Raw genomic sequence first — 21,891 nt, 5'->3', positions numbered from 1 at the left:
CCCCAACCCTGGCATCCCGGAGCGAAACGTGAGCAAAGGTGGGCACCCCGAGACCGCCAGTACCCCCTTGCTTCCAGGACAACTTGTAGCGCCTTGTATCTCCTCCCCTCGGCACGGTTTCCCTGCCTCCGCCCCTAGGAGCTGATTGGCAGATATCACTACCCAACCCTGGACTCGGGGCCTCCTCCCGGGACCAACGATTGGCCTCCTGGGAGGACTGGAGTAAAGGGGTGCTAGGGAAGGAGTTTCCCTCAAAGCTCTAGGTCCGGGACCTGGGAAGCAGGAGTGGAGGGACTCGGTTCTCCCAGCCAGTGGGCGGCCGGAGGCGGAGCGGGACGGCCAGGGGGCTCAGCCTCCGCAGCAGCGCCAGCCCGGCCCGGCCCGCGCAACTTTCCATCCTGGCCCAGCCGCGGCTACAGAGTACGGGGTTCCTGGCACTTTCCGGAGGGATCTCTTGCTCCCTGCCGGGGGACTGACTGCGCTCTCTAAGGCTGACCTGTCCGAACTCTTAACACCCGGATCATGCACGCGGCCAGGACCCCCGGGATCGCCTCCCGCGCCGGCGGGGTGGCCCACCCCCCCAGTTTCCAGCCGATACCTGCGCTGCCGCCCCGCCTTGTGCTGCTGCTGCTGCTTCTCCTGTCACTGGTAAGCTGCGTCCCGGCACAGCCCGCTGCCCCTGGCCGGGCGTTGCTGTCCCCGGATCTCGCGGGGGCTGCAGGGGTCCCCGCCGAGGAGGCCATAGTGCTGGCGAACCGTGGGCTCCGGGTGCCCTTCGGCCGCGAGGTCTGGCTGGATCCTCTGCACGACCTGGTGCTGCAGGTGCAGCCGGGGGACCGCTGCGCGGTGACCGTGCTAGACAACGACGCGCTGGCCCAGAGGCCTGGCCGCCTGAGTCCCAAGCGCTTCCCGTGCGACTTCGGCCCGGGAGAGGTGTGTTACTCGCACCTGGGCGCGCGCAGCCCGTCGCGGGATCGCATTCGGCTGCAGCTGCGCTACGACGCTCCGGGAGGGGCAGCAGTGCTACCCTTGGTGCTGGAGGTGGAGGTGCTTTTCACCCAGCTGGAGGTTGTGACTCGGAACTTGCCCCTCGTCGTGGAGGAGCTGCTGGGGACCAGCAATGCCCTGGACGCGCGGAGCCTGGAGTTCGCCTACCAGCCCGAGACCGAGGAGTGTCGCGTGGGCATCCTGTCCGGCTTGAGCGCGCTGCCTCGCTACGGGGAACTCCTTCACTACCCGCAGGTTCCAGGTGGAGCCAGCGAGGGGGGCGCCCAGGAGCCAATCCTGATGGACTGCAAAGCTTTCCAGGAGCTAGGCGTGCGCTACCGCCACACGGCCCCCAGTCGGTCACCAAACAGGGACTGGGTGCCCATGGTGGTGGAGCTGCGTTCTCGAGGTTCGCCCGTGGGCAGGCCTGCTTTGAAACGTGAGCACTTCCAGGTGCTGGTGAGAATCCGAGGAGGGGCTGAGAACAGCGCACCCAAGCCCAGTTTTGTGGCCATGATGATGATGGAGGTGGACCAGTTTGTACTCACGGCCCTGACCCCAGACATGCTGGCCGCCGAGGATGCTGAGTCGCCTCCTGACCTGTTGATCTTCAACCTCACCTCTCCTTTCCAGCCTGGCCAGGGCTACCTAGTAAGTACTGATGATCGTAGCCTGCCCCTCTCCTCCTTCACGCAGAGGGACCTGCGGCTCTTGAAGATTGCCTACCAGCCCCCGTCTGAGGACTCTGACCAGGAGCGTCTCTTTGAACTGGAGTTGGAGGTAGTGGACCCGGAAGGAGCTGCCTCAGACCCTTTTGCTTTTATGGTAGTGGTGAAGCCCATGAACACACTGGCTCCCGTGGTCACCCGGAACACCGGTCTCATTCTTTACGAGGGCCAGTCCCGGCCCCTTGCAGGCCCTGCGGGCATTGGACCGCAAAACTTGGTCATCAGCGACGAGGATGACCTGGAGGCAGTGCAGCTGGAGGTGGTGGCTGGACTCCGGCACGGTCACCTTGTTCTTCTGGGGGCCACCGATGGCAGTGCTGCCCCTAAGACCTTTACGGTGGCTGAGCTAGCGGCCGGCCAGGTGGTCTACCATCACGATGACAAAGACGGCTCACTGAGTGACAACCTCATCCTTCGAATGGTGGATGGAGGACGCAGGCACCAGGTGCAGTTCCTGTTCCCCATCACCTTAGTGCCTGTGGATGACCAACCACCAGTCCTCAATGCTAACACGGGGCTGACGCTGGCAGAAGGTGAAACGGTGCCCATCCTGCCGCTTGCTCTAAGTGCAACTGACATTGACTCAGATGACTCTCTGCTGCTTTTTGTGCTGGAGCTGCCCTCCTCAGCTGTAGGGCATCTGCTTCTCCGCCAAACTCATCCTCCCCGTGAGGAGGAGGAGGAACTGAGCAGGGGCCCTTGGAGGAGACAGGGAGTATTCTATGAGCAAACGGTGACAGAGTGGCGGCAGCGGGACATAACCGAGGGGAGGCTGTTCTACAGGCACTCGGGGCCCCATAGTCCCGGGCCAGTGATGGACCAGTTCACATTTCGAGTCCAGGATAACCATGACCCCCCTAATCAGTCGGGACCACACAGGTTTGTGATACGCATTCATCCTGTGGATCGCCTCCCTCCAGAGCTGGGCAGCGGCTGTCCCCTTCGGATGGTGGTGCAGGAATCCCAGCTCACCCCGCTGAGGAGGAAGTGGCTTCGCTACACTGACCTGGACACAGATGACCGAGAACTGCGTTACACAGTGACCCAGCCCCCCATGGACACAGATGAAAACCGCTCGCCAGCCCCACTGGGCACCTTGGTCCTGACTGACAACCCCTCAGTCGTGGTGGCCCATTTTACCCAAGCCCAGATCAACCACCATAAAATTGCTTACAGACCCCCGGAGCAAGAACTGGGAGTGGCTGCCCGAGTGGCCCAGTTCCAGTTCCAGGTGGAGGACCAAGCTGGGAATGTGGCTCCGGGCACCTTCACCCTTTACTTGCAGCCAGTGGACAACCAGCCACCCGAGATCCTCAACACTGGTTTCACCATTCAAGAGAAGGGGCACCACATCCTGAGTGAGACTGAGTTGCATGTGGTTGATGTAGACACTGATATGGCCCACATCTCTTTCACTCTCACGCAGGCGCCCAAACATGGCCACATGAGGGTGTCTGGACAGATACTGCATGTAGGGGAGGTCTTCCACTTGGAAGACATAAAACAGGGTCGGATTTCCTATGCCCATAACGGGGATGAGTCTCTCACTGATAGCTGCTCCTTGGAGGTCAGCGACAGACACCACGTGGTGCCCATCACTCTCAGAGTAAATGTCCGGCCAGTGGATGATGAGGTCCCCATGTTGAGCCTTCCTGCTGGCACTCTGGGGTCATATCTAGATGTTCTAGAAAATGGAGCTACTGAAATCACTGCCAGTGTAATCAAGGGGACTGATGAGGACACTGATGATTTGATGTTGACTTTCGTCTTGGAAGATCCACCCTTATATGGAGAAATCCTGGTCAACGGAGTTCCAGCAGAGCAGTTTACCCAAAGGGACATCTTAGAGGGCTCTGTCGTCTATGCCCACACTAGTGGTGAGATAGGCTTGTTGCCCAGAGGGGACTCATTTAACCTGAGTCTGTCAGATATGTCTCAAGAATGGGTAATAGGTGGCAATACTATCCAAGGAGTTACCGTGTGGGTGACCATCCTCCCTGTTGATAATCAGGCTCCAGAAATTTCTGTGGGTGAACGGTTTATAGTCGTGGAAGGTGATAAAAGTGTTATAACCTCAACACATATAAGTGCTGAAGATATTGATTCACTAACTGATGACATCTTGTGCACCATAGTTATTCAGCCTACCTCCGGTTATGTTGAAAACATTTCGCCAGCTCCAGGCTCTGAGAAATCAAGAGCAGGAATCGCTGTAAGTGCCTTTACCCTGAAAGACCTCAGGCAGAGTCATATTAACTATGTCCAGAGTGTCCATAAAGGGGTCGAACCTGTGGAAGACCGATTTATATTTCGTTGCTCTGATGGCATTAACTTTTCAGAGAGACATTTTTTCCCCATTGTCATCATTCCCACCAATGATGAACAGCCGGAAATATTTATGAGAGAATTTATGGTGATGGAAGGCATGAGTCTGGTGATCGATACGCCCATCCTCAATGCTGCTGATGCTGACATTCCCCCAGATGATCTAACTTTCACTATTACCCAATTTCCTACTCACGGTCACATCATGAACCAGCTGATAAATGGCACAGTTTTAGTTGAAAGCTTCACCTTGGACCAGATCATAGAGAGTTCAAGCATTATTTATGAGCATGATGACTCTGAGACTCAGGAAGACAGTTTTGTGATAAGACTAATGGATGGTAAGCACTCAGTGGAAAGGATGGTCCTCATTATAGTTATCCCAGTTGATGATGAGACCCCCAGAATGACCATCAATAATGGACTAGAAATAGAAATTGGGGAAACCAAAATTATCAACAACAAAATATTAATGGCAACTGATTTGGATTCTGAAGACAAATCTTTGGTTTATATTATTCGTTATGGGCCAGGACATGGCTTATTGCAGAGACAAAAACCTACAGGTGCCTTTGAAAATATCACACTGGGCATGAATTTCACCCAGGATGAAGTGGACAGAAACTTAATTCAGTATGTCCATTTTGGACAAGAGGGCGTTCGGGACCTAATTAAATTTGATGTGACTGATGGAATAAATGCCCTCATAGATCGCTACTTTTATGTTTCCATTGGGAGCATTGACATTGTCTTCCCAGATGTAATAAGCAAGGGAGTATCCTTGAAAGAAGGTGGCAAAGTCACCCTCACAACAGACTTACTAAGCACCAGTGACTTGAACAGTCCTGATGAAAACTTAGTTTTTACCATCACCAGGGCTCCCATGAGAGGTCACTTAGAGTGCACAGATCAACTTGGAGCACCCATCACATCTTTCACTCAGCTCCAACTGGCTGGCAACAAAATCTACTACATCCATACAGCTGATGATGAAGTCAAGATGGACAGCTTTGAGTTTCAGGTCACCGATGGACGTAACCCTGTCTTCCGGACATTCCGTATCTCCATTAGTGATGTGGATAACAAAAAGCCAGTGGTCACCATCCATAACCTGGTTGTCAGTGAGGGTGGAAACAAGCTGATCACTCCCTTTGAACTCACTGCCGAAGACAGGGATACTCCTGACAGATTTCTGAAGTTCACTGTCACCCAGGTGCCTGTTCATGGTCAACTCCTATTCAACAATACCAGACCTGCCACGGTTTTTACCAAGCAAGACTTGAATGAAAACTTAATCAGCTACAGACACGATGGCACTGAGTCGAGTGAAGACAGCTTCTCCTTCACGGTGACTGATGGTTCCCATACAGAGTTCTATGTTTTCCCTGATACAATATTTGAAACAAGGAGACCCCAAGTGATGAAAATCCAGGTCTTAGCTGTTGACGATAGTGTCCCCCAAATTGCCGTGAACAAAGGGGCCTCCACACTTCGCACTCTGGCTACTGGTCACTTGGGCTTCATGATCACAAGCAAAATATTGAAAGCGGAGGACAGAGACAGCCTACATTTTTCTCTCAGGTTCATTGTGACAGAGGCCCCTCAACACGGATATCTCCTCAACCTGGACAGAGGCAACTACAGTGTGACTCAGTTTACACAAGGTATGGCACACTTTTCTTTCCTTATACCCAATGGAAAATGCAGGTCTTATTTTCTGAGGGTATGGCTATCCCCGAAAACTTTGTAAGTAGGGGATCAAATTTGAATCTAAGGGAAGAAAAGGAAAGGGAAACAGAGAGATGGGGGGCAATACAGAGACTCACTTTTCTGGGAGAGGAGCTCGCCTCTTGCTGTATGTCCCACTGCAGCGCCCGGCCATAAGGAGGAGTACGAGTGTCTTTCAATAGCAGCAAGGTATGGTGCCAAGGCAGGAGCTAGACTTGGGTGAATTAAGGCTGAAGCAGGCTTTTGAGTTCTGCTTTCTTTGCCACCCCCGTCCTCCCAGTGGCCTGTTGGGTACGCTGCAGGTTGCTCATGAAGCATGTGGGCACCTTAGAGAAAGATGTGCTTTCTACATTTTTTGTATTCTTCTTGCTGTTATTTTCACCTACCATTGAAATAGAGCCTTCAAATCTGTATTACTTTGATTAATTGTGAGAGCAATGTTCTAATCCTGTTACAGTTCTTAGAAACTTTGTAACTGAAATAAATGTGTTTAGACCTACTTTGTAGATGTATAATTATTCTTCTCTAATATTTTATGACTTAGGCAAACACCTCCAGCATCTGCATTCTTGAAGCTAAAGCGTTTTTCTAACCTAAATTTTCTTTGTGTGTGGACACAATCTGAGACAGGAAGGGCAGGTGACCTCTGCAGAGTTACTCAGTGACTGAAGGGAGAAGCCCATTCAGTATGCTGGCTTGGGAAGCAGGGCTCTGTTCTCTAGAACGTGCGACCTTCACTACAGAGGGCTTCGGGTGGCTTTCATGAAAATCTCACCATGTCAGGATGGAAACTAGATCTCTCCTATGTGGGCTCTGTGAGTGGAGATGAAGTTTACCCTCGGAGCATCCCAGTGGGGGTGTTCTCTTCCCGCAACAGTGTTGGGCTCTAACAAATGCTTTAATAAACGGATGTCGCAAAGTATAGTGTTAAAGTGAACTGCTTCTCTGTTTTAGATGCTGGCAAATAGCCCTGCACTCCAACCTCCTGATTCTTGGCTAAAAGCCTGAATATATTCTAGGGCCTGCAGGGACAGGAAAACCTCAGAGTGCCAAGTGTCATGCCAGACCAGCAGGAAACTTTTATGTGAAGGCTTTCTGAGGATAGAGATGCCATGCAATCTTAGACTGGTTTATTTTCATGGAAAGTGAAGAGGATGAAAGGAATATATTACAGGATAGAAAATGTGACTTCAAATTGGTCCTCTGACCTGAAAAAGTAATCTGACTTTAAAGATTTTTTTTTTTTAAAGGAATTTGTGGAAGAAGACAGGCAGACTATTTAATTTAAATTCTATGGACCAGGTCCAACAGCTGAAAATGTTGGAATATTACATCTTAAATATTGAACCCTAAATTATGCTATTTCAGAGAGAGGCTGTCTCTCTCTCTCTCTCTTTCTCTCTCTCACTGATAAGGACTCACCATGATTAGTCTTTATGGTCATTTGTAAATATAGTCAGTTTATTATAACAAGTGTAGATACATTTTTAAGATTATAAGAGAAATGAGCACATTCCAATAAGAACCCAAACACTGCTTGGGAAAACTACTGGTAGTTCATCACAGAGCACTCATTTAAGCAAGTTGAGGCTGCAGTTTGGCTCAGGGTGGTTATTTCTGGAGACGAGTTGGGTGAGTAAAAATGGAGAGGCTCCATTACACAGCTACTGTGTTGCTCTCTTCGAAGAGAAATAAAAGCAGTAGCTTGAGTGAGGACGTCGCTAACTTTGTATTTGTTTTTGTTTTTCTGTTATCACGAAGGGATAAGCTGAACTATATTTTGATGGATTTTCAGTGCACTGGGTTAAGTCAAGTTAGCATATGTGGGCAAAGGAGGTTATTCCTAAATCGATTTGCTAGTTGGTCCCTAGGAGAAGAAAATCCATTCATTTCTAAACCTCATTCAATTTTATTATTAGGAAGACTTAACAAGGTAGAATTAGACAAATTAGAGAAATTATTTCAATGTTGCCTCTTTGCCAGGGTGCCCCTGCTGTCTCCATCACTTGTCTCAAGGACCTGGACTTTTTTCTCTATAATAAGTACACAGTGATATCTTGTGGGAGATACATTACAGATCACTTTTAGAAACTTCCCCCAAAGAGTTTGAACCAAGGTGTGGTTGCCAGGCATGTCAGTGAACTTAGAATTAAAATGAAAATACAAAATCATGGAATGCTTGTATACATGAACTGAAATAAATCTGATGCATGATCAGTAATTAGAAGAAAAAGTTGAAAATAGAGCTACGCTATGACCCAGCAATTGCACTACTGGGTATTTACCCCAAAGATACAAATGTAGGGATCTGAAGGGGTATGTGCACCCCAATGTTTATAGCAGCAATGTCCACAATAGCCAAACTATGGAAAGAGGCAAGATGTCCATTGACAGATGAATGGATAAAGAAGATGTAGTACATATATACAATGGAATATTATGCAGCCATCAAAAAAAAAAAAAAAACAAAACTGAAATCTTGCCATTTGCAATGACATGGATGGAACTAGAGGGTATTATGCGGAGTGAAATAAGTCAATCAGAGAAAGACATGTATCATATGATCTCACTGATATGAGGAATTCTTAATCTCAGGAAAAAAACTGAGGGTTGCTGGAGTGGTGGGGGGTGGGAGGGATGGGGTGACTGGGTGATAGACATTGGGGAGGGTATGTGCTATGGTGAGCGCTGTGAATTGTGTAAGACTGGAATCACAGACCTGTACCTCAGAAACAAATAATACATTATATGTTAAAAAAAAAAAAGAAGATAGTAGGAAGGGAAAAATGAAGAGGGGGAATCGGAGGGGGAGATGAACCATGAGAGACTATAGACTCTGAGAAACAGAGGGTTCTAGAGGGGAGGGGGGTGGTGGGATAGGTTAGCCTGGTGATAGGTATTAAAGAGGGCACGTACTGAATGGAGCACTGGGTGTTATATGCAAACAATGAATCATGGAACACTACATCAAAAACTAATGATGTAATGTATGGTGATTAACATAACATAATAAAATAAAATTTAAAAAAAAAAGAAGAAAATCCAGTTAATTATTAGTTGTTTACTGAAAGGAAATAACATTTTTTTGCTACTAGGTTTTGATCTTCCTAATACTAGTGTGCCTTAAGAAGTGAGTGTTTAAAGCTATCAAAAACATCATAAATTATATATAGAGTTTCGTATAGAATTAACAGCACTATGATCAAAGTCTTTACTTGAGATTTTTTTAGACCTTTTTTAGTCCCTTTTTTGAACCATGAATTATTAACTGAGTTAGAAAGAAAATGAAAAGGGTTTTGATTTGTTCTAACTAATCAATATTGCATGCCCTAACATGGACAGAAAATTTGACACCTGCATGTCTTAATTGCATTCATGTTCACTTTTTTAAAAAAAAGTTTTAAAAAAATCACTTTTGAAGTGGTGATTTATGCAGAGCTTGGGTGTACTAATGAATTTTTCCTTTTCTCATACTAGAGCCTTTAGATTTTCTTACAGAGTTAAAGAGCGAATGGGGAAGTTTGGAAAAAGCTCTTTCCACATGACCAGAGGACTTTGTCCTTAAGCTAAGGATGTGTGCTCAGGGTACAGTTCACTTCATTCCTTCCTGATGAATTAAAAGGTTGTTAGGGGTCAGAGTCGTAGGAGTAGACAGGTAAAGAGCTTGCAGGGGCTTCGCTCCTTCCCTCTGTCGAAACATCACACATGCGGAGGTAGCAGTCCGAGCGTGGTCCACCAGACCTCTGGGCTCTTTCGTTTTAAGTTAAGAAACATTTGAGCCATTACTGAATATTAAACCCTAAGCAAAGGACTCTGGGAAGCTAAGACAAAAAAAAAAAAAACCAATCCCAGAAGTTTTCCGCCTTCTAGGAAAGGTAGCCACACAGAAAGGCACAAAACTAGGCAGAAATTGGGGAAATTAGAGCAGAGTTAGAAAAAAAATGCTAAGGGGGAATAAAATGTCTTGAATTTGCTTCATCTCCTAGTACCCCTTTTACAAGAAGCTACCCTTAACTATTAAATCAGATTTTCCCCTCCTCAGATGTCGGGTTATAAGCAAGTCACCTTTCAGAACCGTATGAGCCAAGGGAGCTTGTACGTTTCACATCTGTCAAATGGCGTCACAGAAATTCATGGGGTGTTGAGTCCAGGACCTTACATCACTTGAGCTTATTCTTTCATAAAGTCATTTTCTTACATATGATGCTTGTAGACTTCATAGCACAAACTTGGTAGACCTCTTAGAAGATGGAAAAACTGTAGAGTCCCCCTGAGACACATGAACATTACATGCCACTGTGGAAGCTACTCTTAGCTGTGATCTTGATTTTAAGTAGCTTTGGAAATAACTACCTACTTCCTGGCCCAGGTCAATAACGGCGTATTGCGCGAGCATCACAGAACAGGATGATACTTGGTTTATTATGTTGTCTGTGCTGCGTCATTTAGGAGAGGAACTAGTAAAATGGGTGAATAAATTTTTGAAGTTGTATGTTAGTCAATCACTGAAAACAAACTACGCCGGTATATTTGAGAGCTAGGACAGAAAGCAAAAGAAAGAGCATTCCTGAGGCAGGATAACTTTTCACTATGAATAAAGGTTTCAGTTTTTATTAGATGTTTTCTGTTCTAATTGCTTTCTGGGGTCAGACGACTGTTATTTCAGTCTTTGGGATTTAAAATGCCTTTTATTATTTTTTTCTTTCAAACTCTGGAGAGCTTAAAAACAGCCTGTTATATATTGCAAGAGGTAAGAAAAGTTAGCCAGAGGAGGGCAGGGAAGTTCTTTCCTCCAAGGGCCGCCCTCCAGGGAGGGAAAGAGTGTGATTTTGGTAGTGCCAGGAAATCTTTCATGCCTCAAAATATCTCCCTTTCCACCTGTCATGACGTCTGACATTCCGTATTTAGACAGTCACTTCTTTAGTGCATGAACATGCAAATACCACTGGGAGGGACAACACCTTGCTATTATTATAGCCTCACTCTTGCACTCTGTCTGGGTAAGGGATCAGATTTCTGTGGGACAGCTGAAATCAGGGGCTTAGAGATAGAAGAAATCAGATATAGCACTACTTCCCTTGGAATTAGGAAACCTAAACATGGTTACAGAGAAGTAAGAGCCAATTGAATTTACCATAAGTAATGAGTCACCAATCTCGCCTTAGTAATGAATCATCTTGTTCTTGGGTTATTTTCTAGCTGACATTGACGACATGAAAATATGCTACGTTTTAAAAGACGGGGCCAATGCCACAAGTGATATGTTCCATTTTACAGTTGAAGATGGTGGTAAGTATTCACTCTCCTATTACTATAAACAAGGAGAGTGACTTTTATTGGTTGTTCTTTGATGACTTCACTACAAAAAATCTGTATCAGGTATCCTTTTCAGCTCACCTGAATTTATACTGAGTGAATTTGTCATTTGCCAATAGATAATCTTACATTCTCAATCTGACACAGTACTACTCTGCAATGAGTATAGATAAATGTTCCGGTTACATTATTTTTGTCTTAGGATTTGTAATGTGCTAAAAAGAAAGACCTATGTAAATGGGATCCCCGTGTCCAGTTGTTCAGAATATGTTCTGCATGATGCTGCCTGCTTGAGGTGGCAAGAGGATGTTGGAATCCAGCCCAGCTCCACTCTCAAGCCATGCACCTACCCACATGTGTCTGCCCAAAGGGGGTGCCTTTTGCTAATTTGTACTTGGGTGCTGTGTGGACTAATGCTGATGAATAATAGCATTCACCAGGAAATTAGTGCTAAGCAAATGTGTGTTTTATCTTACCAATCTCAGTATGTCTAATGATTTTCTTAGTTTGGGGAATTTTGTGACTTAGTCTAGCTAAAATTTTCCTCAGTGGGGGTGCCTGGGTGGCTTAGTCCGTTAAGCGGCTGTCTTCGGCTCAGGTCATGATCTCAGGGTCCTGGGATCAAGCCCCACATCAGGCTCCTTTCTCAGTGAGTAGCCTGCTCTCCCCTGCTTGCTTGTGCTTGCTTTCTCCCTCTCTCTTTCTCTGTCAAATAAATAAATAAAATCTTTAAAAAATAATAATAAAATAAAATTTTCCTCGGTGAAGTCTGAAGAATACTGTGCTCTGAGTCTCCCAAGCAATGTTACTGTCACTGTCCCCCAAAGCCCTGAGTGCTGCTCACTCTCTGTTCAGCTCTCTTCCTAATCCTGTAGGTAGAGAGAAAAACTGGCCACTTCTAGATTCATCATAAAGATGTCTCTGTTCTCTCATGCTCTCAGGAGAAGCAAAAGAATCTCAGGAAGTACATGTGTTGTGTGAACAGGACACAGGAAGTGGGGGGATATGGGGATAAGAGATGAAGGAAGGAGAAAAGAAATGATTCAGATCCAGTCACCTGTTTTCTTATGATGCTTTTTTTAAAAAGTACACTGTTATGTCATCTACCTCAAAAGGATGACATGCTTACCCTCCATATTTTGTGAAGCATTAAATAGCACTTGTTTAAAATATCATTGGACATAATGTGATCACAGCTCTGAAAAATGGCATCTGTTGGGTGCGTGCAGGAGAGGCAAAAAAGGATGTTAATTTCGGTTCAACTATTTGATTTTCCCTAAAGGCCGGATGTTTAATAAATTTGATGCCTTTATTTTATAGTAACCAAATCATAGTTTAATATTTTATGTATTGATAAAAGGAATCTTTGTATGAAACCAATTTCTAAGAAGGAAGCCAATTGATAAAGAATAATGTGCTTATTGAATCTTGATGCTCAAATGGGAAAGTCTACTGTCAGTAAACTTTAGAGTGGAACTCTGAAATAATTGAAATCTGCATAGTAGATCCAAATTTGTAGACTAAAGTATTGGCTTGAGGCACCAGGTTTGTCACTTAGAATGACTGAATATACCCCAGTAGCAAAAGTATGATTTTCTTTAAAATTACCCAAAAAAGTTTGAAATCAAATAGTTACAATTCTAAGATATTATAGCTTTTACTTTTTAAATATTTTGCTTTTTCAATCTGACACAGCGCCACTCTGTTATTCCGCCCATTTCTTTCCTTAGCTGGAGAGATTGGTAGCATGTGCTTTAAAATTGTGATTTGTACTTCAACCTTAGAAAACATTATGCTGTATCGTGTTTCAAAATATTAAATGAGCAATGGCTAGTTGAAGAAACTGGGTTTATTTTTGGATTTGCTGAAAATATGGCTGAGCGTCTAAGGGTTGTGTTTATGGAAATAGGAAATACATCATCTTCAGGAGCTTTTTTAGAGCTGGAGTTTCACGTGAAAGGGAAACATTCCAGAGATACTGTTCTTTAACTTTCTTCTAGCCACCGACATGGCATTACTTATGAGGCTTGGGCAGATTCTGGCCAACTATCTATGGAACAGAATCTATCTTAATTCACCTGGTATTAGAAAACTTCCCTCTGGCAGAATAAACTCAAGAAACCTGCAAGATTAAAAAATAAAAATTCATGTATGTATTTCAAAATTGTTTTTTAGGATTTTTGCACTGTCTTGTAAAATACTCTAACATTTGAATGAGAAATGCAATACTATTTGAAGGGTATCTTGAATGAAATTATGTCTCTGGGAATTATGAGGTATTTTGCCACACAGAAATAAAAAAATATTGGCAATATTTGTGGTAAGAGAAAAAATAAAGCTATCCTTCCTTTCTATAAAAATAATGTTAAACTAAGAGTTTTGATTTTTTGATCCAATTATATATATCTTGTTCTTACAGTCAATAATTTTTTTAAAATACAGTCTAGAAAAAAACCTTTTTGTATAGACTATAATATGAACCTTTATTTTCAAAATCTTCACGTTTAATAATACAAATTTTATGTAACAGAATACGTGTTTATGAAGACACATATATGATATGTTTTGACACTCCTCAAAGATATGTATGTCTTAGGAATTATGGAAGGTACTTGAATCCTATGAACAAGCATTATTCATGTTTTTTAGTTGGAGGGATCCAGGTCTCAGAAAAGCCAGGTGACTTCTCCAAATACATCCAGACCTCTGTCAAGGGTAACTTACTCTTCCCACATAGGTGATGACACACTTCTTGGACCAGTGGGTTTGGCTACCGAAGTCAGCCATAGTGATTTATTACCATCTCTTTTATACAAAGATAGTAAGCATATCCATAAACCGTCTCCATGAAATACATGAAATGCTTCCAGTATTTCACATCTGGGAAGCCAGTTATAGCACCATGGCCTAAAATTAAGAACTGTCTACTCCAATTCTCTTTCCAATCCTTTAAATTTACCTTCTTCAAGTCCTCAAGAGTGCTTTTAGAGGGACGCCTGAATGGCTTTGTGAGTTAAGCGTCTGCCTTCGGCTCAGGTCATGATCCCAGGGTCCTGGGGATTGAGCCCCGCATCAGGCTCCGTGCTCAGTGGAGAGCCTGCTGTTCCCCCTGCTTGTGTGCTCGTGCTCTCTCTCTCTCTCTCTCTCTCAAATGGATAGATGAAATCTTTTTTTTAAAAAAAAGTGCTTTTAGGACAGTGACTAAGGAAATTACTGGAGCAAGCATAATCCTTGAATAACCTAAAAAACTAAATATAACTTTTACTTTCAAGAGTCAAGAAGAGATTTAGGAAAGCAAAGAGCGGAAAGCTCTTGTTTCAGATTTAATTATACTATCATAAAAAACTAGCTAGCCACAGAAATCTTGTTATGATGTAGTGATGGATTTGGACCACCCATCACTAACGGGATGGTGCTTAGGACACGTTACCACTTTTTAGCTTGGGGCTGTTACCAAATGGCAGGACTGAAGAAGAATAGGCAATGTCAGGATTTTACTTCAGGGAGTGCTACTGTGTTTGGATTTAATAAGCGTTGGTTGATATAGCACATGTTACACACACACACGGAGAGAGATTCTTATATTTTAGGACTCTTTCAATTAGATCTTAAACCTTATATAAGATTTATGATTACTTAGGCAGTTTGTCTTCATAGCATTCCTATCAGCTTGGTAAAAACAAACAAAAACATTACTGTTCCTTTTTGGCAGATGAGGAAACAGTCACAGAAATAGGTAATTGACCTTCCTCAAATTTCATAACCAGGCAACTAGAAGCCAGTCTGAATCCCAGGATTCTTTCTGCAAGCAGTAACTTCCATCCTTATTCAGGATAGGCAAAGCAGGGAGTTAACTCAGTGTTTTCTGGGTTCTCCCGACCAAGGTTTTAAAAATATTTAATGGTGAGAATGAAATAGGAGAGGATTTGTCCATAGGCAAAAAGTTATGTCTCTTATATAGTGTGAATTTTTATTTTAGAATTCTTTAAAGGCCACCGTGTACTCAAATTTATAGGATTATTTTCTAATATCATACTGTAATTCTTTTTAAAAAATACACGTGGAAAAATATTTAGTCTTTCTAAAGTTTGAATAAACACAAATCAAATCAACCTTACAGTACCATTTTTTGTTTTATCAATTAAATTGCAAAGAAACTTAAAAAAAAACCACACTTAATATGTGAGTCCTTATGACACAGGTACACTTCCATAATGTGTGTGAAGTTGTAAAGCGAGAAAAGGCTTTGGAAAAATCTGTGAATAAGTAGTTGGGAGTCCTGCAGGATGTAATAATCCACTTAAGATATATGGCTCAACGGAAGCAAAACCTTACAGCCATGTTCATGTCACCATATACTCAAAGAGCAATCTGGAAATTATTCTCAGTGCCCAATAAACATAGAAAATGGTTTTTAGTAATGGCAGTTCTTAAAATATTACGCAGTTCTTAAAATTTTAAATTACACAGTCTATCATAGTGTAATTCTTAAAATGAGCATTTAGTAATGAAATACAGTTTTTGGAATATTGGTAAAGAACATGAAAATAGTATATCAAAAGGCCATCCATCTAGGTACTCTGGGGCCAGCGATCTACTATATGGTTACAATTTATAAATTATGATTTACAAGGTCAAACCCTGAGTTGGGAAATGTGCTCTCGTTATCCTTGGCTTCAGCTAAAGAGCCATGTAGCAATCACCTGCGGATTCAGCAGAACCATCTTCCATTTCTTTTTGTTTTACCCTTCCTATCTTCCTAAGGGGAACTCAATACAAAAATACTACAGACCTGGAAAAAACATCCCCATTTGATAATTGCCTCTTTGAAGTCCAATTCCAGATCTAGTGCTCCAGAATTTTAGCAGAAGACAGAAGCGTGCATTCTTTTATCCTGCTCCTAATTGAACATATTCTCTGATTTTGTCTCAGCCTTTAAAGCCCTTTAATTTTCCTATAAAGTATTCTAACAGGAAAGTGCTTCTGTCCCTTTTTAGTCTTCTTTCCAAGGAACTTTTCTAGCTCTTTCTTGTGATTCGAAAGCTGGTCTCACACCACTGTTCCTGTTGTGTCCTGCCCTCAACCCTGATGAACTTCATCACTCTTCGACACCTGACCCAAGTGGCATTTCCTCTCCAGAGCTGCTCCCGACATCGTGATGACAAAGTTAGCCACGCCCTTCTTTGTGCGTCTATCCCTACAGCCACGCCCTTCTTTGTGCGTCTATCCCTACAGCCACGCCCTTCTTTGTGCGTCTATCCCTACCCTTATCTACAAGAATGTTGTATTCTGGTTATTTGCTAATGTGAAGACCTCTATTAGTAGAGAAGGAACTCCTTCAAATCAAAAAAAGTGTCTTTAATCTTTGTACCACAGCGCCTCCCCGGGGTTGAAAACAGGGTAAATATTTAACAAATATTAAAATGAATGAATAGATAAATGGGAAAAAGACGCTCCCTTTTTGTATAAGGATCAATTACATCATATTCTAAGAAAAGCTCTTTGAAACAATTGCCAGTGGACCTCGACATTCCTTTAGAACATTGTCTTATCCTAGCATTAATTTAAATCCCTGTGGCACCAAGAAAAATTTTTAGTAAAGCTTTCACATTTTTAAACACATGAAACCAACTGCTGTGAAAATTCTTTTGAAACTTTCAGTGAAATACACTGAAGACTGAAGAGATTCTCAGATTCCCAGTAACCACAAGTTCGGAGCTCACGTTATCCTTAAAAAATTCTTTCCAGGAAAAAAAAAAAAAGTTGTCAGTATCTTATATCAACAATTGTACATCTTTAAAATTTAATGGGTAATCGATAATTTCTATCAATCAGTGTAATTTTAAAGTCAGCACCACTACCTTAAGTATTTTTAATTACCCCGGTTTTGTGCCTCATGTGATAAGAGACGGAATGCCAGGTAGAGTAGAAAGCTCTTACTAGCAGAAAGTATACTCAGTCCCCGTTAAAATGTCATTCTATAAATTTTTATTAGATTCTTGTTTATGTGTTTAAGTTTCAAGCCCTCAGCATCAGATCCAAGACCTTTTTTTTGATGGGCATAAGAAAGAATTAGGAGATGTGATCATCCATCTGGCTCGATACACTGAGTAGGAGGAGCCCTCGTTTTTTCTCCATTGTGAAAATTGGTTTGCTGCTTCCTCGTTTGACTTCCCGTGTGACTTGGGCGCGTGGCTGGAGAGAGTGCCGTCTCCTGGTTTGGCATTAAAACTGAGGCGTCAGATATGATATCTGTGTTGGCCATTGTAACGTATCTGGTCCAAAGCCAGACATTTGTTGCCTCTGTCTTTGATTATGTCTTTTGGTGCCCAATTTTTCTTTCGCCAAGATCCTTAATTCATACGCTATTGAAAGATATAAATAGCATCTTGACATAATAGGAGAAGCTGCCCAGTCAGTTCTTTATATGAAATGTCAGTTAAGGACAAGGCTTTCAGATTTTTATTCCGTATTTGATGACTGAGACACAAGCAGACGGGAAGCTCTTCGCTCTATTTAGAAGGAGCACAGATTTTTGCGTGAAAGTGACCAGTAACTCAGGGTTTAAGGCAAAGTCATTATTGACAATTAGCTGGAATTGAGAGCAAAGCCTGGAAAAATAGAAATAAGTGCAGTAAGTCGGAAAATGAGGTTTGAGGACAAGCATTAAAAATTATACAGACATATTCAGCCTAGAGAAAAAAGCAAGCATTCTTGGCAATAAAATTAATTGCTAGTGACATGAGAACCAAAGGAAAGATATCAGTGCCTTAGGGAGTTATAATAAGATGGTGAAGTCATGTCAGGCACTGAGACAAATATTTCTAATCTGCGAGAGAGCGTAAGATCTGCTAGAATACAGGTCCTGGGAAGGGCTGTTAGTTACTATGGCTAAACATTTGTAAGCCTTTCTCTTTTTCAGTGAGCAGTTTAGAATGGTTCAAGTCATCAAGGTCTTTCCATAGCAGAGCCCTGCTTTTAGCAGGTACCTGTACTGTGTCCATGAGAGAAGATATACCTTTTAAATAGAAAAGTATAAAGTAAGTGTTATCAGTTACTATTCTTTAGGTTCATTCCAAAATTATATTTCCTATGGATATACTATTTTATTGGCTTTAATTTAGAGGAAAATTTTCTTAAATGGCTAAATCTTCTGGTAAATATGAATCCTTACTAGTCAACGTTTCTAGAGGCTTAGCATGATTCTATTTTTACTCGCAAAATCAATGATAGTCACCTTTTAAAACTAAGCAAATCTTTTATAGGTAATTAAAATACCGTATCTCAAATCAAATATTTATGTGTGGTGTATATTACGTAACTCTAATATTCCCATCCTTTCTTTTTAAGTTTGCTCTGGGTGGCTGGGTGAAATAGAAGGTGGTATTCAGTGGTCTAGTACATAGTTGTAATTGATACGATTCTATATTTGCTAGAACTTATGCCAGTCCAAAGAGAATCAGAATATAATGTAGGAGGAGGGTCAGAGTTTCTCTGGCAAAACTTATTTGCTATAAAGAGGTTCTCTATTCATTTATTTATGGAAATTATGCAACAAGCATTTTGGGAGCACCCACTATATTTCAGGCATCTACTGGATTCTGGGAAAATAATGATGACCATAACAGTTGTGATCTTTGACCTGAGGTTCTGATAGGCTCAGATGATAAAATAGTAGACAAATAAAACACTTATACAATGTTTGAAGTATTAGGGAGGTTATCATTAAATCCGAGAAAGAGATGCAGCTGTCAGGCATGGCTTCTGAAGGGTGATATTTGAGCTTAGACTTAGGCTGAGATGAAGCCGCCACAGGAAGAAGGGATAGAGAAATGTTCCAAGCTGGGGAGAAAGCACGTGCAAAGGCACTGAGTTCTGTGTGTTCAAGTGACCGGAAGAGCATCAACTCTGCTTAACAAAGCAGAGTGCCACACGAGGTGATGCTGGAGAGCTAGACTGGAGCCCGATGGTGCAGAACCTTATAACCCCGCACAGTGATTTAGAATTTGTTCTAAGGCAAAGCGAACCCTCTCCCCCTAATCATATTAAAGCAAAGGAGTGACATGGTCTAATTTATGTTTTGAGAAGATGACTCTTACAGCCGTAGAGGATTCAGGGGAAGCGACAAGGGGGAAAGGGAGAGTAATAGGAGGCTGGTGCCGTAAGACAGATGTGATATGGAAAGAAGACAGGCTTGATATAATTTTGGATCTCAATCTATAGGACTTACTGACAGATTGGATTATGGGGGAAAAGGGGAACATAAGCATAATTCTGGGTTTCTTGGCCAGAAGAGAGTGGTGGTGCTATTTATTGAGATGGAAGAGACTTGGTGGGGGGGGCATAGAAAAAGTTTCAGGGAGGAAATGAAGGGGTCATTTTGAACATATTAATTATGAGATGCCTTACTTTGAAATGTGTATACAGGAAGGCCAGCCTATTGACCCTGCTTATCTTCCCGTCCATCAGAGGAGTTAGGAGCACAGCCAAATATTGCTTCTGCCCTTTGCAGTAACGGCGACATGACCCTGCGCTCAGTCACTGAGTCTTTCTTAGCCTCGGTTTCATTTGCCAAGTGGGCCAATAGTCGTCCTCTAGCTAATAAGGTTCTTTTTGAAGGTTAAGTAAGATAATTCATGGAAGTGGGATCATTCGTGCAGCACACTTCCTGCCTCTGAGGAATGACTGTGCAGGTAACTAATGTGCTTTTGAGGTTACCTCTCGGACGCTTTCCAGGGCTTTTCTTTCTGTTTTTCTTTCATTTCTTGCTTATTTCCCCCCTCTCTCTCTTTTCCCCTTCTCTCCTTTTCTTTCTTCTTCCTCTCTCTTATCTTTCCCACAGCAGCTGTTTCGAAAATTTGATTGTTTTTGTTTGGAGAGATGGGATAAGACAGGGATGCAAGTGGAGAAATGGGGAATGCTTCTGCAATGCTGAGTTTAAAGGCTAATAATGCTTCCAAAGTCATTTTGCCATTAGCAAGGAGCTACACAAAAATTTTCATTCAGCTAATACTAAAGAGTTTTCCCTGGGGTCAAATAACGGCAAAATACTATCTCTTTTTTTTTTTTTAAAGATTTTTTAAAAATTTATTTATTTGACAGAGAGATAGCACAAGTAGGCAGAGCGACACGCAGAGGGAAAGGGAGAAGCAGGCTCTCTGCTGAGCAGGGAGCCTGATGCGGGGCTCGATCCCAGGACCCTGGGATCATGACCTGAGCCGAAGGCAGCCTCTTAACCGACTGAGCCACGCAGGCGCCCCCAAAATACTGTCTCTCTTGAGTTCAGTTTATATGTTTTATTTCTTTTTAATAACTAGAAGTGTAAATTTTATAGACTTGAAAGTTAAATAGAGTAACCAGCTTTGATTTAAAAAAAATATATAGAACTCTGAAACATCTGGGGTTAGCAAATGTGAGGCTCCAATGTAGTTTCGACTGCGAATCTAATACACTGAGCCGTAACTAGCTGAAGACAGGGATAAAATAAACAAGTATTAAAGCCATGTGTCTTTCTGTAATTATCCAGTGAGGTCCAAAGGGACAAATGTCACACCTAATCCTGATTGCAAGTAAGGAAAAAATAAAATTTAGTGAGGCTTAACTTCATGAAAAAGTGGTGAGTGAGCAACGCACACAAATAAATACAAGTGTTTTTGCTCTTGCTTCACAAATGTAGATTGCTATCTTAATGTGCATTTTCCTAGGAGCAAAAATGTTTGTGTAAATGAGAAAAAAATAATTTTCTCTAATACTCTGTTTTAGAACAGTTAGTGTAAACTTACTGAAATTATCAATTTATGAATCTCTTTCTGCCCATAAGAACCAAAAAATCAATTGCCAAGTAGCTGTGTAGGAGTAATTTCTCATTGAAGGAATAAATGCCATGTAAAGGAAACAATGTAGCTTCAGAAGTTTACATTTAGAATTCTTCCAGTGCTGTTATGGTAGAAGTTTCCAAAATGAATTATTCAGTCCTGGCTAGGAACCATTTAACGTAAGATTTACTTTTTGCAAAGGGTATCAGTATCATTGGTACCAAGAAATTAAAAGAAAAAGATGAAGGGAAAATAATTATAGCGCTATGTTTGGTTTTCAATTTAGCACTATTTTTTTTATTCTTCATGTAAATTTTGAACTAAGCTGGGAAAATAACTCCCTCATTAGTAGCTTTTGATGAAGGAAGCCAAGACACAATTCTCTTTCTTTTTGTTTCAAGAGAGCTCTCACTACATTCTTCCAAGCTGAGACAGAAGAAGTACTTACTCTCCATTTTTTTTTCCTGCTGGTTAGTTAGCTCACTTCAGAAAGGTTTAATTATTTCATCTTGGTAATGCCCCCACCAGCTACGTTTAACTCCACTTATATGACTGTTACAGGCGTGAGTTGAGAACACAGAAAACAGTGTTCTCAAGCTTAGCTCAAGAGAGCCACTTGAGAAATTGAAAATCAAGTGGTAAAACTGGTCAGTAGACTTCAGAAATGCAGGAGACAGAAAAGAACCATTCTGTGTTCCCATAATTCTTCTCTTACTTCATTTTATGTAGAAGTAGCCCCAAATAAAGGGCACTGCATCCTTGCTATAAAATTAAGAAAGGCAGGGTACATATAACCATTTCAGAAATTATTATTAACCTTTAACAAAAAATTACCCTTGCTGCCTAAAGCTCAAGAGTCATTTTGTTCCACCATGCATGTCCATCCGGTTACTAAATCCAGTTAATTTTACCGGCTTCCTGAATTCCTGTTGAATCAGATTCCTTCATTAACTTCATTCCTGTTGATCCGTTAGAACCATGTTGAAGTTTAT

The 21,891-nt window shown here is 42.5% G+C and overlaps 1 protein-coding gene across 1 annotated transcript in view; it reads left to right on the top strand.

Annotated features, from left to right (window-relative positions):
• The first annotated feature begins 269 nt into the window (after positions 1-269).
• Positions 270-21,891, top strand: part of FREM2 (FRAS1 related extracellular matrix 2) — a 163,185-nt gene continuing 141,563 nt past the window's right edge. Inside the window, exons 1-2 of the mRNA XM_032403116.1 lie at positions 270-5,704; positions 10,968-11,057. Of these exons, the coding sequence (XP_032259007.1) occupies positions 523-5,704; positions 10,968-11,057 (5,272 nt within the window). The 5' untranslated portion in view covers positions 270-522. The remainder of the gene's footprint in view (positions 5,705-10,967; positions 11,058-21,891) is intronic.

The sequence above is a fragment of the Phoca vitulina genome, unplaced genomic scaffold, assembly GCF_004348235.1.
Source record: "Phoca vitulina isolate PV1807 unplaced genomic scaffold, GSC_HSeal_1.0 scaffold5, whole genome shotgun sequence".
Classification (NCBI taxonomy): Eukaryota; Metazoa; Chordata; class Mammalia; order Carnivora; family Phocidae; genus Phoca; species Phoca vitulina.
This window is presented reverse-complemented; position numbering and strand designations above follow the sequence as displayed.